This window comes from Felis catus, chromosome A2 (assembly GCF_018350175.1).
Source record: "Felis catus isolate Fca126 chromosome A2, F.catus_Fca126_mat1.0, whole genome shotgun sequence".
Lineage (NCBI taxonomy): Eukaryota > Metazoa > Chordata > Mammalia > Carnivora > Felidae > Felis > Felis catus.
Genome location: NC_058369.1, coordinates 124,146,468 through 124,162,195, shown reverse-complemented (window position 1 = coordinate 124,162,195; position 15,728 = coordinate 124,146,468). Strand labels below are relative to the sequence as shown.

The following is a 15,728-nucleotide window of genomic DNA, read 5'->3' as shown; positions in this document are numbered from 1 at the left end:
GGAGAATCCAGAGAAGAAATGGGGAAAACATTCTAGTAAAGAATACTACAACCATGAAGGTTAAAGAATGAAACAGTTAAATACTGACAGTTACAACAAGTTACTATACTAGATACAGCCTAGGAAGAAATACACTCAAATACTAGACCAAACTGTTTATGCTAAAAAATGAACTGCAATAAGATTTTAAGGCACAATGGCTGTGGTTGCCAGCTAAAGTTTGGAAAGATTCTCATCACTTTGAACATTCATTCAAATAGACTTCAACTTTGAGGTATATTTCATATCTCTCGAGAGAGTAACATTACCGATAAATAATGATCTTTATTTGCCATTTGGGAGACTGACCACAGCAGAGGTAAGATACTGGCCAGGCTTCCACAGCTACTTCATGCAATGAGAGGAAAACAGTTAATAGTAGAGAATTTGAAGAACATTATAACATGCACACATGTCACTATATTCTTATTTCACATTCCCATAGTTTAATCCACAAAAATTAAAATAATTAAACCAAAGGAACTCTCTCTAGTCAAGAATGTCGCTGAAAGAAGGAAACAGATTCAGAATCGGTTTATAATAAACAAGGTAGAGAAGACTTGGGCTGCCAAGTAGATGGGAGTGGGAGGAAATAAAGCATCTTAGTTTCTGAGCAAAATGCTGTTATTAAGTATAATTGCATCAACTTGATTCAAATCCAGTATTTCTTATTCATTGAAAAGAAACATATTAAAATAGCAGCAATTTCCTTTACAAATAAACACACTCAGCCAAGGAAGCTTCCACCAAAAAGTTTAACTCTAAAGGTAATAAAAAGCAGAAGCAAAATTATTTCACTGCTTCTAATTTCAAATAATAACTTCTAAACATAAATATGCTAGAGCTAAGTCAGTAAGAATCACTTTTAAAATTCTAATAAAAATTATACTGAAATTCTTTCGAACAGTCTAACTATATACTTTAATGCTAAACTATGGAAAAATAAGAAAAATCTTCCAACAAATAATTAAAAGTTATTGCTATAAATTAACTGTAGAAATCATTAATGGAAATACTTGCATTTAATTATTTATAATCCTGATCTTGAAAAAGCTATGAGATAGAGGAAGTTTCACCCACTAATACCTAAGTTTAGATGCGACAGACTACTTCTGAATAGAAACATCTTGATGCACATTATGGAAATTTGGTTTTTCACTGCTAATAATTTCAGTTATTTCTGGACCCTTGACTTAGATGCATCTGGACATCTGAACTATAAATTAACCATAAATATCTGCTGAGAAACATTATCTTTGAGCTTCTGAGTATAGGGACACTTGAAATAGGCATGTCTCAGTAAATCATATATGGGTAAAATAAGTATTTCAACTAAATAGTCTCAATAGGTCTTTCTATCCATCACCTCCTATTCCCCACATACACACAAAAACCACAATGACTTCTTAGTATTTAAAACTGAAGGGCATGGGGATTATAAGCCAAGATGGGCCACATACCCACCAGTGTAGATCTGTCTTCTTGCACCTGAGCTGTCACTTGAGAAGCCAAAGAGAACAGCTCTTGGATGGATATATGGACTGCTGCAAGAATGACTCTCCCAGAAGAGAAATACTTGACGTTGCCCTGCTGGCAAGATGTTTTTCCTGTTCTAAATCCTCCTAAGTAGATCTGATTTAAAATGTCTGGGGAGTCTAAGTGTTAGGTTGAACTTAAAAGACTATCTGGTAGACGTTGTAAAAGCCAATCTCAAATTTTAAATTTTTCTTCAGATACAAAATAACCATAATTTGTGTTAAGTATGATGATATTTTCTCATAAAACATGAGAAAGCTACTTCTTTTTAAAATATTTGATGTTTTAAAAACACTGTTTCCATTTTCCCAATATTCAGGCTTTAGATTAACCATTAATACAAGTATGAATACCCTTCATTGAGCTTCAACAATATTATACATCCAGTATCTTAATTCGTGGGAATTAGGCATTCTGATTAGATACGATAGGTGCCATTGAAGAACTCTACATATGGTTTTTAAATGTTCAATCAAATGATCTAAATAAGTAGAACTGAATAGATCTAGGGAATCTATAAAGCTTTATAGAAAGTTGTGTTTCTAGAGGCACCTGGCTGACTCAGTCAGTGGAGCACGCGACTCTTGCTCCCAGGGCCGTGAGGTCCACCCCCACATTGGGTATAAAGATTATATAAAAGTAAAACCTTAAAAAAAAAAAAAGAGTTGTGTTTCTACATATTCACTGAGATTTTCAATTCCTAAACATAATCCGAGATGCTAAAAGTTTGTCAGGCTCTTGCCTTTTATACCAACAACCTAGAAAAATTACACACTTATGTCTCATTTCTCTCCTTTTGATAAATTTTGTAAATTTAGGACATGTGTTTTATCTTTCATTTTAAATGCATACTGGCCCAATTTATAATCTAAACTGTCTTAAACACAATCAGCAATTCTGCACCACTTGACATAATAAGGTCTGAAACAAGTTTCCATGTGTAGTACTCTCAGTCTAACAATAAATGCTCTCTAAATGGGACCCATCACATGCTTGAAAAAATCCTTTTCTATTTTAAAGAAAATAATCTATCAGGTAAACCATTTTCTTTAAATCTTTAATTTACAAATGATGTCTTCCTAGAGATACTAAATAAAAATGATTGAGGCAATTAAGGAGTGCACTTGTTGTAATGAGCACTGCGTGATGTATGGAATTGTCAAATCACTATATTGTACCCCTGAAACTAATATAACTGTGTGTTAACTGCATGGGAATTAAAATAACATAAAAATGATTGATGGTGCTAAGACTTTTTTACATCCTTTTCCAATACAAGTTATATTTTAAATTATTTCTATCGTTGACATTCACACTACAATGTCAATTGTCATTCTTCAGTAAAATCACTTGCTATTATTTCATAAAACTTCTACAGAATTCCTTGACTAAGATCAAAACAACAACAACAAAAAAAAAACATTAAATCACTTACTGTAAACAGCCCACTCTTACTGCTACAGGAATGTGGGGAAGCTGTGTGGCCCACTTCAGTGTCACATCCTGATAAATATGTAACATGTGATTATGGTTTCCAATCAAAGTATTTATTGTTCCTTCAGAAACTGTATGTTGAAGACAGAAAAGAAGATAATAAGAAAACAGTTATCTGCAACAATATATTAAATCACTTTTAAGGGATTTAGTATACAAATTAATTCTAATGTCTTGATGTTAATGCCTAAAGTAAAAAAGCATTTATTTTAGTAACACATTAGTTTTTAACTTCAAGCACGAATATCAAAAATTACACAATGATTTTACAGACTTGGGAACTAGAAGTAGATAGTAGCCAACACTTTTGCATTTTATCTAGAAAGTATGAATTTCATTAATATTTAACACCTTTAAGCTAATGATTTACCGAGCATTAGCCACAGATAAGTCATTCTATTGGACATTACTATATGCTTCATTGTGCTTTTAAGAGTCTGGTGTTCTTTTGGAAACATCTTGAACAGCCACATTTTGGAAAGCATAAATGTATATCTGAGGCCAATTCTCCAAGTCATTCTGTACAAAGTAAAATGACTGACAAAACCAAATGTGTGCTTTATATCAAACCTCTATTCAAACTCTGAAGTTAAAATTTCCATTACATGTTCTGTATAAAACTATTTTCCTAGATGTTTAAAATATATGCGTGTGAATTAGGCTTTTTCTGATGTATATCACTAGCCTTGACATATGGAAAAGATAAAAGAAAAATACTTCTACACACCTGAGCAATATGGGAGAAAACAACTTGGGCTACAATCAAGTTTCTTCATGAATCGAATCTGTCCGTTATCCTTAAGGCAAAAAAAGTTTCTCTCACCAAGAACAAAAACAGAAGATGCTGACTGATTGAAAGAGACAATACATATATCAAGGGCTTGCTCTCCAATATTTAGAGTCCAATCCACCTACAAAGAAAAGGCTAAAATCAATTTAGTTGCTAAAAACAAAGCATTTCAGTTACTTTCATATCAATACAATTAAGAAATTGCTTCGCAACAAAGCAGACAGAAAGATTGGCTAGTCTTCCCTTTTTTTTTTTTTTTGCGATAACCGTATTTCTGATATTTTATATACTCTAATAGGTTTTGTCCCATCTTTTGCCAGATGATATAAGCTATTCAGTGGTTCAAAAATACTCATATAAATTTGCGGAGTGGGGCAGGGGAAAAAAAGACTCATACAAATTTAACCAAAGAGGTGTAAGATGTGTAAAACAAAACTTGGGGCACCTGGGTGGCTCAGTCGGTAAAGCATCCGACTTCGGCTCGGGTCATGATCTTGTGGTTCATGGGTTCGAGCCCCACGTCAGGCTCTGTGCTGACAGCTCAGAGCCTGGAGCCTGCTTTAGAATGTGTGTCTCCCCATCTCTCTGCCCCTCTCCTTCTGGTGCTCTCTCTCTGTCTCTCAATAATAAATAAATGTTAAAAAAAATAAATAAAAAGATGTGTAAAACAAAAACTGCAAAAAATTGATAAAAGAAATTGAAAAACAAATGGAAAGATATGCCATGTTCATCAATTAGAAGAATTACTATTATTAAAATGCCCATACTACCCTACCCAAAGTGATGTACAGATTCAAATCCCTATCAAAATCCCAATGGTATTTTCCAACAAAATAGAAAAAAAAATCCTAAAATCCATACAGAACCACAAAAGACTCCAAATAGCCAAAGCAATCTTGAGCAAAAAGAACAAAGCTGGAAGCATCAAATTTATTAAATTACCTGATTTTCAAATACACTACAAAGCTATACTTAACAAAATAGCACCGTGCTGGCATTAAAAAAAAAAAAAAAAAAATCTAGGGGCGCCTGGGTGGCGCAGTCGGTTAAGCGTCCGACTTCACCCAGGTCACGATCTCGCGGTCCGGGAGTTCGAGCCCCGCGTCAGGCTCTGGGCTGATGGCTCAGAGCCTGGAGCTTGTTTCCGATTCTGTGTCTCCCTCTCTCTCTGCCCCTCCCCCGTTCATGCTCTGTCTCTCTCTGTCCAAAAAAAATAAATAAACGTTGAAAAAAAAATTAAAAAAAAAAAAAAAATCTAGACCAATGCAACAGAACAGAGCCCAGAAATAAATGCATGTACAATGAATTGATCTTCAACAAAGGTATCAAGAACACATACTAAGGACAGTCTCTTTAATAAATGGTGTTGCGGTGGGGGAGGGGCACCTGGAGTGGATGGCTCACTCGGTTGAAGATCTGACTCTTGATCTCTGCTCAGGTCATGATCTCATGGCTCATGAATCTGAGCTACACATTGGGCTTGCTGCTGTCAGCTTGTCAGTGCAGTGCCAGCTTCAGATCCTCTGTCTCCCTCTGTCTACTCCTCCCTAGCTTGTGCTCTCCCAAAAATAAAATACTTTTTTTAAAAAATGGTATTGGGAAAACTTGATATTCACATGCAGAGGAATGAAATTGAACCCCTATCTCACACCATATACAAAAATCAACTCAAAAATGGATAAAGATTTAAACATAAGACCTCAATCTGTAAAACCATTAGAAGAAAACATAAGGAAAAGCTTTTTGTCATTGTTTTAGGCAACGAATTTTTGGATATGACCCCAAAAGCACAGGCAACAAAAGTAAAAATAGACAAAAAGGATTGCATCAAGCTAAAAAGTTCCCACACAGCAAAAGAAACAATTAACAAAGTAAAGAGATAATCTATGGAATGGTAGAAAATATTTGCAAACCATCTATCCAATAAAGGGTTAACACCTAAAAATACATAAGGAACTAGACAACTCAGTAGCAAGTAAACAAACAACCTGATTTAAAAATAGGCAAAGACTTGAACAGATTTCTCAAAAGATCTACAAATGGCCAACAATTATATGAAAAAATGCCCAACCACTAAATTATCAGGAAATGCAAATCAAAACCACCACCTTGAGATATCACCCCACACATGTTAGAATGCCTATCATTAAAAAGACAAGAGATAACAAGTTTGTTGGCAAGGATGTAGAGAAAAGGGAACCCTTTTGCACTGTTGGTGGGAATATAAATTGGTACGGCTACTATGGAAAACAATAGGGAGATTTCTCAAAAAATTAAAAACTAGTATATGATCCAGCAATCCTACTTCTGGGCATATAGTCACAGGAAATGAAAACAGAATATTAAAGAGATAACTGCAATCCCACGTTCATTGCAGCATTATTCACAATAGCCACGATATAGAATCAACCAAATTGTCCATTGATGAACAAACGAATAAACAGAATGTGTGAGATATTCTATATAATATACTATATAATGTGTATAATATAATGGAATATTATTCAGTCTTCAAAAGAAGAAAATCCTGCCATTTGTGACAAAATGGATGGACTTGGAAGGCATTATGCTAAGTGAAATAAGTCAGGCACAGAAAAACAAATACTACATGATCTTACTTATATGCAGAATCTAAAAAAGACAAACTCAGGGGCACCTGGGTGGCTCAGTTAGATAAGCGCAGACTTCAGCTCAGGTCATGATCTCATAGTTCATGAGTTCAAACCCAACATCAGGATCTATGCTGACAGCCTGGAGCTTGGAGCCTGCTTTGGATCCTATGTCTCCCTCTCTCTCTGCCCCTCCCCTGCTCACACCCTGTCTCTCTCTCTCTCTCTCAAAAATAAAATAAATACTTAAAAAAATATATTTGAAAGACAAGCTCATAAAAGCAGAGAGTATAATGGTGGTTGCCAGGGTCTGAGGGAAGACGTAAATGAGAAGATACTGAATGGTCAAAGGGTACAAAGTTTCAGTTACACAGAATGAATAAATTCTGGAGACTTCATGTACAGTCTAATGACTATAGTTATATTACTGTACTGTTTTGTACATATACTTGAAATCTGTTAAGATAGATCTTAAATGTTCTTACCATAAAAGAAAACAAAGAGAACTATGTGAGGTGATAGATATGTTAATTAGCTTAATTGTGGTAATCATTTCACAATGTACATATATCAAAAGATCATAAATTTATATAATCTTTATTTGTCAATTATACCTCAATAAAGCTGGAGGCAGAAAAAAGACAGGCAGAGGATTGGGTGGCAGAATGCCCTATGCAAAGTGAGTTGGCTGTACAAAGATCCTATGACAGAAAAGGAGGGACCGTGACTTGTTCAAAAAATAATAATAATACACATAAAGAAGTTATCTGCTTCACTGCAAAATTTCCATAAGAAAAATTTCCATATTGTGTTTACTTTACAAATCAAATTTAATAAGCAGTAAAACCTAACCAATATTTATGTAACTATAATGTTTTAACATAAAGACTATTTAAAAATCTATCAATCTATCTATCTATATACACACACACACACACAGAGCAGCCAACAAGCTGTCCCAGTTGCCTAGGCAGGACCCTCAACACCTTAAGAACTATACCAGGGTAACTCCATATCTCTGGAACACGGTCAATGTTCAAACAATGCTTCTTAAAGTAATGAAGGAATGAATTTAAAGTTAACATACTTTTCAGAATTCAGTCCCCACTCAATTAATGCTTTTTAATTGAAAAAAAAAAAGAGCAAAGGCATCAACTGACAGACATATACTGAAAATGACAGTAACAGTGAGATGGCTGCACAAAAGCATGTGGACAGAGAGGAAATAAGAGTGTCCTCAAAGTTAGGTTATAATCAACAAATAATGGATCAAAGAAGAGATATGAAAACTCACATTAAAGATACAAACAAATTTCTGGCCATCAAGATATCATTGAGATATTTATCTACTTTAAGTACTAAAATATCTGCAGAAAGTATGAAATCCAAATGGATTTTCTACAAGTTAAAAAAATATTTAAAAAAAATAAGATTATCTTGGATCTTAATCAGGATTCAACACCAAGAAATCATTTCATTACTGTTAAATTCCAGTGTAACTTACCTATATAAAAAGATTCCACTGTATACAAAACATAAATGTCAGTCCTGTGACAATCACATTTCTCATTACACTTTATTTTATTTAATTTTTTTAAGTTTATTTATTTATTTTGAAAGAGAGAGAGAGAGAGAGAGAGGTGGAGAAAGAAAGCAAGCATAGAAGGGGCAGAGAGAGAGGGAGAGAGAGAATCCCAAGCAGGCTCTGCACTGTGAGCACAGAGTCTGACACAGAACTCGATCTCACAAACCGTGAGATCATGACCTGAAATCAAGAGTCAGACGTTTAACTGACTGAGCCACCCAGGCGCCCCTCATTGCATTTTAATAGGCTGGCATTCTAGCATTAAATATCACTATCTGTAACTTGGGCTGATGTGTCCCTGATTCTGAGATGATGATTCATTCAGGATTCAGGCAAATCAAGTTTCTGAGACTGCAGGATGACATCTAGCCATTAAATTCTTTCAGTTCACTAGGTATGAGCGCCCCTCTCTGTGACCTCCCCTTAGAGAAATATACCACATTCTAAATGAATGAGTCTCCAAAAACACAGAAGTTTACTAAGAATAATAATTTTAAAGTTCTTCTACTTCCAGTCAAGAGAGAGTAATAGGAAAAGACTTTACCATCACACCTGAAACAACACAACATGGACAAAATATATGAAACAACAGCTTGCAAGGCACTGAATATCAGACAACAAAGGACAGCAACCCTTTGAAGACCAAACAAATGAGGTGAGTAGTAGGACTGTTCCATCCGTGAAGGAGTTTTCAGGCCATGGCGCAGGGCGGAGCAATGCAAGCAAGGCCCAGCAAACTCCCTGAATTAAGAATATGGATGCTGGGAGTTCAGAGAAACCAGAGCAGCTGGAGTTCATAAGACAGCAAGCCAAAGGGGAGAAAGCAGCACAGGGACAGAACTTTGACATCTGTGAAGAATCCTCTCAAATATTCATCTGAGTACTTATCAGCACATTCATGTAAGAAAACTACCCAAAGCCAGGGAAAGAACTATCCAAAAGGATTAGAGGTAACAGTGCCCAGCATTCATACTGCCTGGAATACTGCCTGTGTTTGCTAGCCAGACTGGAACACCTCATAATTCAAAGGGACCTGAGCAGGGCACTCAGAAGCATTTTGCCTAAGGAGTGGGGAATAAGTAGCCCCAGAATGAGCAGTACTCTGGTCCTATCTAAAAACCCAAAAGGATCAAACTGTCCAAGTATCTTAACTGTGTCCCAGGCCTAAGCTCAAGAAGAGTTCTAGGAATGCAAAAATATCCAGCACTCAAAAGTAAAATGACTATATTTGCCATCTAATAAAAAATCACCAGGTATGTAAAGAAATAAGAAAATATGATTTACAAAAAAAGAGATAAATAAATCAACTGAAACTGACTCAAAACTGATGCAGGTGTTAGAATCAGAAAACAAGGACATTAAAACAATTATTATAACTATACTGTATTCTGTATCTTCAAAAAGTTAAGTAGAGACATGGAAGATATAATAAAAAAAGAAGAAAAGCAAATTGAACTTATAAAGATGGAACCCATGGGAATTAATACCAGGTTAGACATTATAGAAAAAAGATTACTGGTCTTGAAAACATAGCAGTAGATGTCATCCAAAACAAAATAGAGAAAATAAAATCTGTGAGCTGTGGGACAACTTCAAGTATCCTAAATGCATGTGTACCTGGAGTCCCCAGAGAAGAGAAAGACGGAAGACAAAAAAAAAAAAAAAAAAAAAAAAAGTTTGAAGAATTAAGAGTCAAAAATTTTCTAATTTTCAAGGTGCCTGGGTAGCTTGGTCAGTTGAGCATCCTATTGTTGATTTCAGCTCATGTCATGATCCCAGGGTCATGGGATGGAGTCCCACATCAGGCTCTACATTGAGCATGGAGCCTGCTTGGGATTCTCTCTCTCCCTCTCTTCTTTTACCCCTCTCCCATTCATGCTCTCTTTCTCTCTCTTAAAACATTTTTTTCTAGGGGCGCCTGGGTGGCTCAGTCGGTTGAGCGTCCAACTTCGGCCCAGGTCATGATCTCACGGTCCCTGGGTTCGAGCCCCGCATCAGGCTCTGTGCTGACAGCTCGGAGCCCGGAGCCTGTTTCGGGTTCTGTGTCTCCCTCTCTCTCTGACCCTCTCCTGTTCATTCTCTGTCTCTCTCTGTCTCAAAAATAAATAAACATTAAAAAAAATTTAAAAAAAATTTTTTTCTACTTTTCATGAAAACTATAAATTCACAGATGCAAGAAGCTCAACAAATCCTAAGCACAAAATAAAGAAAACTACACAAAGCACATCATAATCTAATTGCTTCAAAAAAGTGAAAAGAGAAAATCTGAATAGCAGCCACAGAAAAGATATGATGAAGAAAGAAGCAAAGACAAGAATGTAGGCAGATTTCCCATAAGAAACAATGGAAGCAAGAAGACAGTGGAGCAACCTCTTAAAATACCAGGGAAGGAAATACCGTCAAACTAAAATCTTATGCCAAAAATATATTTTCAAACAAAAATGCAAAAATATTTTTTGAGACACAGAAAAACTGAAGGAATTCATTACCAGTGAACTCACATTGAAAGAAATGTGGTGGAAATATGGCCTCCATAAGTTAATGAAGAGTACCAGAAATGGTAACTGCATGGGTAAAAATATATTATTCTTTTCATTTAAATCACATTAAAAGATACTGAATATTTAAACAAAAAATAGTAACAATGTAATATGGAGTTTATAGTATATGTAAAAATATAGCATATGACAATTAGCACAAAGGCTGAAAAACAGAAGTATGGCTCTTATAAGTGAAATAGTATACTATCACCTGAGAGTAGATCATGGTAAATTAAATATTGTAAACTCTAAAGCAACTCCTAACATGACAAAACAAAGAGTTATGGCTAATAAGCCAACAAAGATAAAATGGAAACATAAAAAATACTGAATAACTCCAAAAGAAAGCAGAAAAACAGGAAAATGGAAATAAAAACAGATGGGACAAATAGCAAATGGCCAGATGACAAACTTAAACTTATCCATATTAATAATCACATGAAATGTATACGGTCTAAAACACAAATTAGAAAGCAGAGCATATCATACTAAACAAAAAAAGCAAGACTCAACTATGTGCTGCTTACAAGAAATGCACTTTCAGTACAAAGACACAAATTGGATAAAAGTAAAAATATGGAAACATATCAGAATAACACTAATTAAAGAAGAATGTTATCAGAGCAAGAAGGTAAAGACGTTTATTTTCAAAAAGGTAAAGAGGGTTATGAAAAAGGGATATGTTCATCGTTCATCATGAGACATAACAATCCTAAATGCTTATGTACCTAATAAAAGAATTTCAAATAAATGAAGCAAAAAACTGATAAAAATGCAAGGAGAAACAGATAATCCACAATTACAGTCAGAGATTTCAATATCCCTGCCTGAATAATTGACAGAAATTAGTCAAAATATTAACAAGGATATAGAAAATTTCAACAATGCTATCATCCAATCTAACTAACTGACATTTATAGAACACCCAAGAACAGCAAAAAAAAAAAAAAAAAAAAAAAAAAAAAGGACATTCTTTTCAGGTGCTCAATGAAGATTTACCAAGATAGATCATATTCTAGGTCATAAAACAAATCTCAAAAAATCTGAAAGAATTCCAAGTCATACAAAGTATTTCTCTGACCACAAAAGAAATAAATTAGAAATCAACAAGTAGTTAAGAGGTAGCTCTAACATAGGCAGCTTTTAACTGCCTTCCCACAACTACCTTATTAGAAGCATTCCACTGGATAAATTTTGTTTCTCTGCAATATACTTAATGTTCCATGGCATCACAGTCCTGCCAAGTGACTGTGGTGTAACGAAAGAAAGTTTTACTGCTATTTCTTACTCTATTTATTCATTAATTAAAGGAGAATGGGAAAATCACTCATCTGTAATTGCTTTCAGAACACATTCTCAGTGCAAGGCACAGAGTAGTATCAATAAACATGTACAAATAAATGAGTAAAGGATATTCCAGACTAAATAAAAACTATGTGCAGAAGCCTTGAATCAAGAACAGCCATGGAATATTTAGAACAAGAGAAGACCGTGTGGCTGAAGTGCAGAATATATGGGACAAATGGAAGACAACTACTATTGAGGAGGAGGTCAAGGACAAATTGATCATCATTATCATTGTCATCTTCATCATCTAGACATCTTTGTTAAGTGCATTATATATATATATATATATATATATATATATATATATATATATATATATATATTTCCAAAGGCAACACTGTAAAATAGGTATCGTCACCATTTTGCAACTAAGAAACTTAAGGCTTAGCATGGTTAATAAACTTGCTCAAAATTAGTAGTAAATACAGCTCTCAAGATCTGACTCCAAAGTCTATCCTTTAACTATTATTAGTATGGTGCCTCCAAATTCTGTGAAAAAATATGCCATATTTGTATTTGTTGTGCTCTCTTTCAATTTTACTAGTATTAAGAAAATGTTTTCATGTCATTCTTGGCTCTTCAAGTTGGCCTGCCTTCCTATCTTAATTTCTGTATCCTAATATAGAAAATTGATTTTCTCTAATATTTTTACTTCCTTGGTATTCTAAATTCCACATTATTTCTTCATGTAGTTTCTTTCATATGTGGCCATTTCAAATTCACTTTACTGTTTCCATCATAATTTTCAGTTCCTTCTGTTTTTCCTTCCTGTCGATGGTGGTTCTCCGGATAAAGAATTCCCAATCATCATTTATCCCCTAATTTTCATTAAATGGAGAATTTACCACTTACAATTTTTCCTCAAACTATTTTTCAAGTTACCAAACTTCCACCTTGTCATTTGGCCAATTTTATCTTTGTGGGCTGTGAATTTTTATCTTTTACTTATATATTTAATCACACGCCTACTAGTAGCAATATTTTTGCCTATTAAAGGTTTCTTTAAATTTTTCTCCTTTTGCTACATTAGTTTATAAACACTTCAGTTAAAAGCAACTCCATCTAGAAACGGAAACCCTCTTGCACTGTTGGTGGGAATGCAAATTGGTGCAGCCGCTCTGGAAAGCAGTGTGGAGGTTCCTCAGAAAATTAAAAATAGACCTACCCTATGACCCAGCAATAGCACTGCTAGGAATTTATCCAAGGGATACAGGAGTACTGATGCATAGGGCCACTTGTACCCCAATGTTCATAGCAGCACTCTCAACAATAGCCAAATTATGGAAAGAGCCTAAATGTCCATCAACTGATGAATGGATAAAGAAATTGTGGTTTATATACACAATGGAATACTACGTGGCAATGAGAAAAAATGAAATACGGCCTTTTGTAGCAACGTGGATGGAACTGGAGAGTGTGATGCTAAGTGAAATAAGCCATACAGAGAAGGACAGGTACCATATGGTTTCACTCTTATGTGGATCCCGAGAAACTTAACAGGAACCCATGGGGGAGGGGGAAGGAAAAAAAAAAAAAAGAGGTTAGAGTGGGAGAGAGCCAAAGCATAAGAGACTGTTAAAAACTGAGAACAAACTGAGGGTTGATGGGGGGTGGGAGGGAGGTGAGGGTGGGTGATGGGTATTGAGGAGGGCACCTTTTGGGATGAGCACTGGGTGTTGTATGGAAACCAATTTGTCAATAAATTTCATATATAAAAAAAAAAGAAATAAAAATAAATAAATAAATGCATCTAAGCCATGAAAACAAATAAAATAAAATAAAAAAATAAAAGCAACTCCATCTAGACATTTATAATTCTAATAGTGCAACTCTATAATCTGAAAAATGGGGTGCTTCGGTGGCTCAGTCAGTTAAGCTCCCAACTCTCAATTTAGGCTCAAGTCATGATCTCAAAGTTCGTGAGTTCAAGCCCTCTGTTGGACTCTGAGCTGACAGAGGGGAGCCTGCTTGGGATTCTCTCTCTCTACCTCTCTCTCTCGCCCCTCCCTCACTGTCTCACCCTCTCTCTCTCTCTCAAAATAAATAAACTTTCTGTACCTCCCTTACTCTCTCAGTCTTTCTCTCTCAAAATAAATAAACTTTGTTTTTAAATCTGATAAATTATGACACAGCCAGGCATGTGTCTCCATTGCTCAATAATAGTCAACTGAATTTTTTCCCATTGATAGAATCATAACATAGAAAAGAAAAATAGCTAAAATAAATATTTTTAAAAATTTTCTTTCCAGAATTTGCATTCTGAAGAATATCTGTGATTAGATGCAATATTACTGAAATTTTATATATTAAAAAACGCCTTACAACAAGTCTTTTTCCAGAACCAAGTTTTTGTTGTTCAGTCTCCTGTCTTTTATCTGCATCCGTTGCAAAAGCAAGCACCTGGTACCTGTTTGAAAGACATGAATAATTATAAATGATTTTACAGTTAAAAAGCATAAGTTATTTTAAACTTTAAAATCACATAATCTATAAACTTTACAAACTGCTTTTCTGAGGGGCACCTGGGTGGCTCACTGGGTTAAGCGTCTGACTTCAGCTCAGGTCATGATACTGGTGGTTCGTGGGTTCAAGCCTGCTTTGGATTCTGTGTCTCCCTCTCTCTCTGCATCTCTCTCTCTCTGTCTCTCTCTCTGTCTCTCTCTCTCTCTCTCAAAATATATAAACATTAAAAAAAATTAATTGCTTTTTTCTTGGTTTTAAAAAGCTGAAATTTAAGATCGAATTCTTCTTGAATGACACTGTGACATGAGACTATGTAAACCTGTCATGATAAAGAAATTATAACTATGTCCTAAAATTCAATATTGGGTAAAGAGCTCTGCCAACGGTCAAAGCATTTCCATTAGAATTTTATGTGACGAACAACAATAGCTAAGAAAGATCCGGCACCAAAACTTCACATAGAAAAAAATGTAAATAATGCAAAGCAGCCAGGTGTAGTAGAAACTGTTAATAGATATTCTATGGAACCCAGAAGACCGGAGTTTAACCCCCAGCTAAGCCACTTACTAGTTGGCAAATTAATTACTCCATGTCTTATCTTCCCCATCTATAAAATGGGAATAATAGTCTCTAACTCAAACATGGATAAAAGAATTTAAAAATAATTTAGTGCCTAGTACAGTAACTGGCATATATTAGGTGCCCAACAGATTGACAGACAGATACAGATTTACACATATATAAAGATCAATCACCTAGTAGTTTATCTGGTATGTAATAAGTTCTCAATAGGGGGCATTACAGACATTATGACTTTCTGTAAGTATTTTATAGCTTTTATTTCATTAGTAACATTTGGTTCAAAGCATTCTTTAAAACAATTTATACAGGGCACCTGGGTGGCTCAGTCAGTTAAGCATCAGACTCTTGATTTCAGCTCAGGTCATGATCTCACAATTCGTTGAGTTCAAGCCTAACACTGGGCTTGGGATTCTATCTCTCCCCCCTCTCTCTGCCCCTACCCTGCTCACACTCTCTCTCAAAATAAATAAACTTTAAAAAAATTATAAATATCATTGGATCTAGAAATGATTAATTTAACAAATAAAATTTAAATTCCCTATTTCCCATAATATAATGTTATATTGTTAAAGAAATAATCCTACTCTAAATGAAGAAAGTTTAGGCTCACAAATTCCTTTCTTTCCTATGAATCAAAACTCTTACATTGTTCTTCCGCAGCTAAGAGGAAAATCAGTAGATATATCTGGACGTCTCATACTAAGAGAAAGATATCTGAAAGTATAAAACTCAGGGCTCTGAAT

The 15,728-nt window shown here is 34.9% G+C and overlaps 1 protein-coding gene across 13 annotated transcripts in view; it reads right to left on the bottom strand.

Annotated features, from left to right (window-relative positions):
• The window catches only part of BBS9 (Bardet-Biedl syndrome 9), a 448,679-nt gene that overhangs the window by 314,062 nt on the left and 118,889 nt on the right, over positions 1-15,728 (bottom strand). For all 13 annotated transcript variants that reach the window (XM_045052590.1, XM_045052584.1, XM_045052588.1 and 10 more), the window contains 3 exons: positions 14,263-14,347; positions 3,797-3,980; positions 3,011-3,140 (listed from right to left, as the gene is read on the bottom strand). In XM_045052590.1, coding sequence (XP_044908525.1) covers positions 3,011-3,140; positions 3,797-3,980; positions 14,263-14,347 — 399 coding nt within the window. The remainder of the gene's footprint in view (positions 1-3,010; positions 3,141-3,796; positions 3,981-14,262; positions 14,348-15,728) is intronic.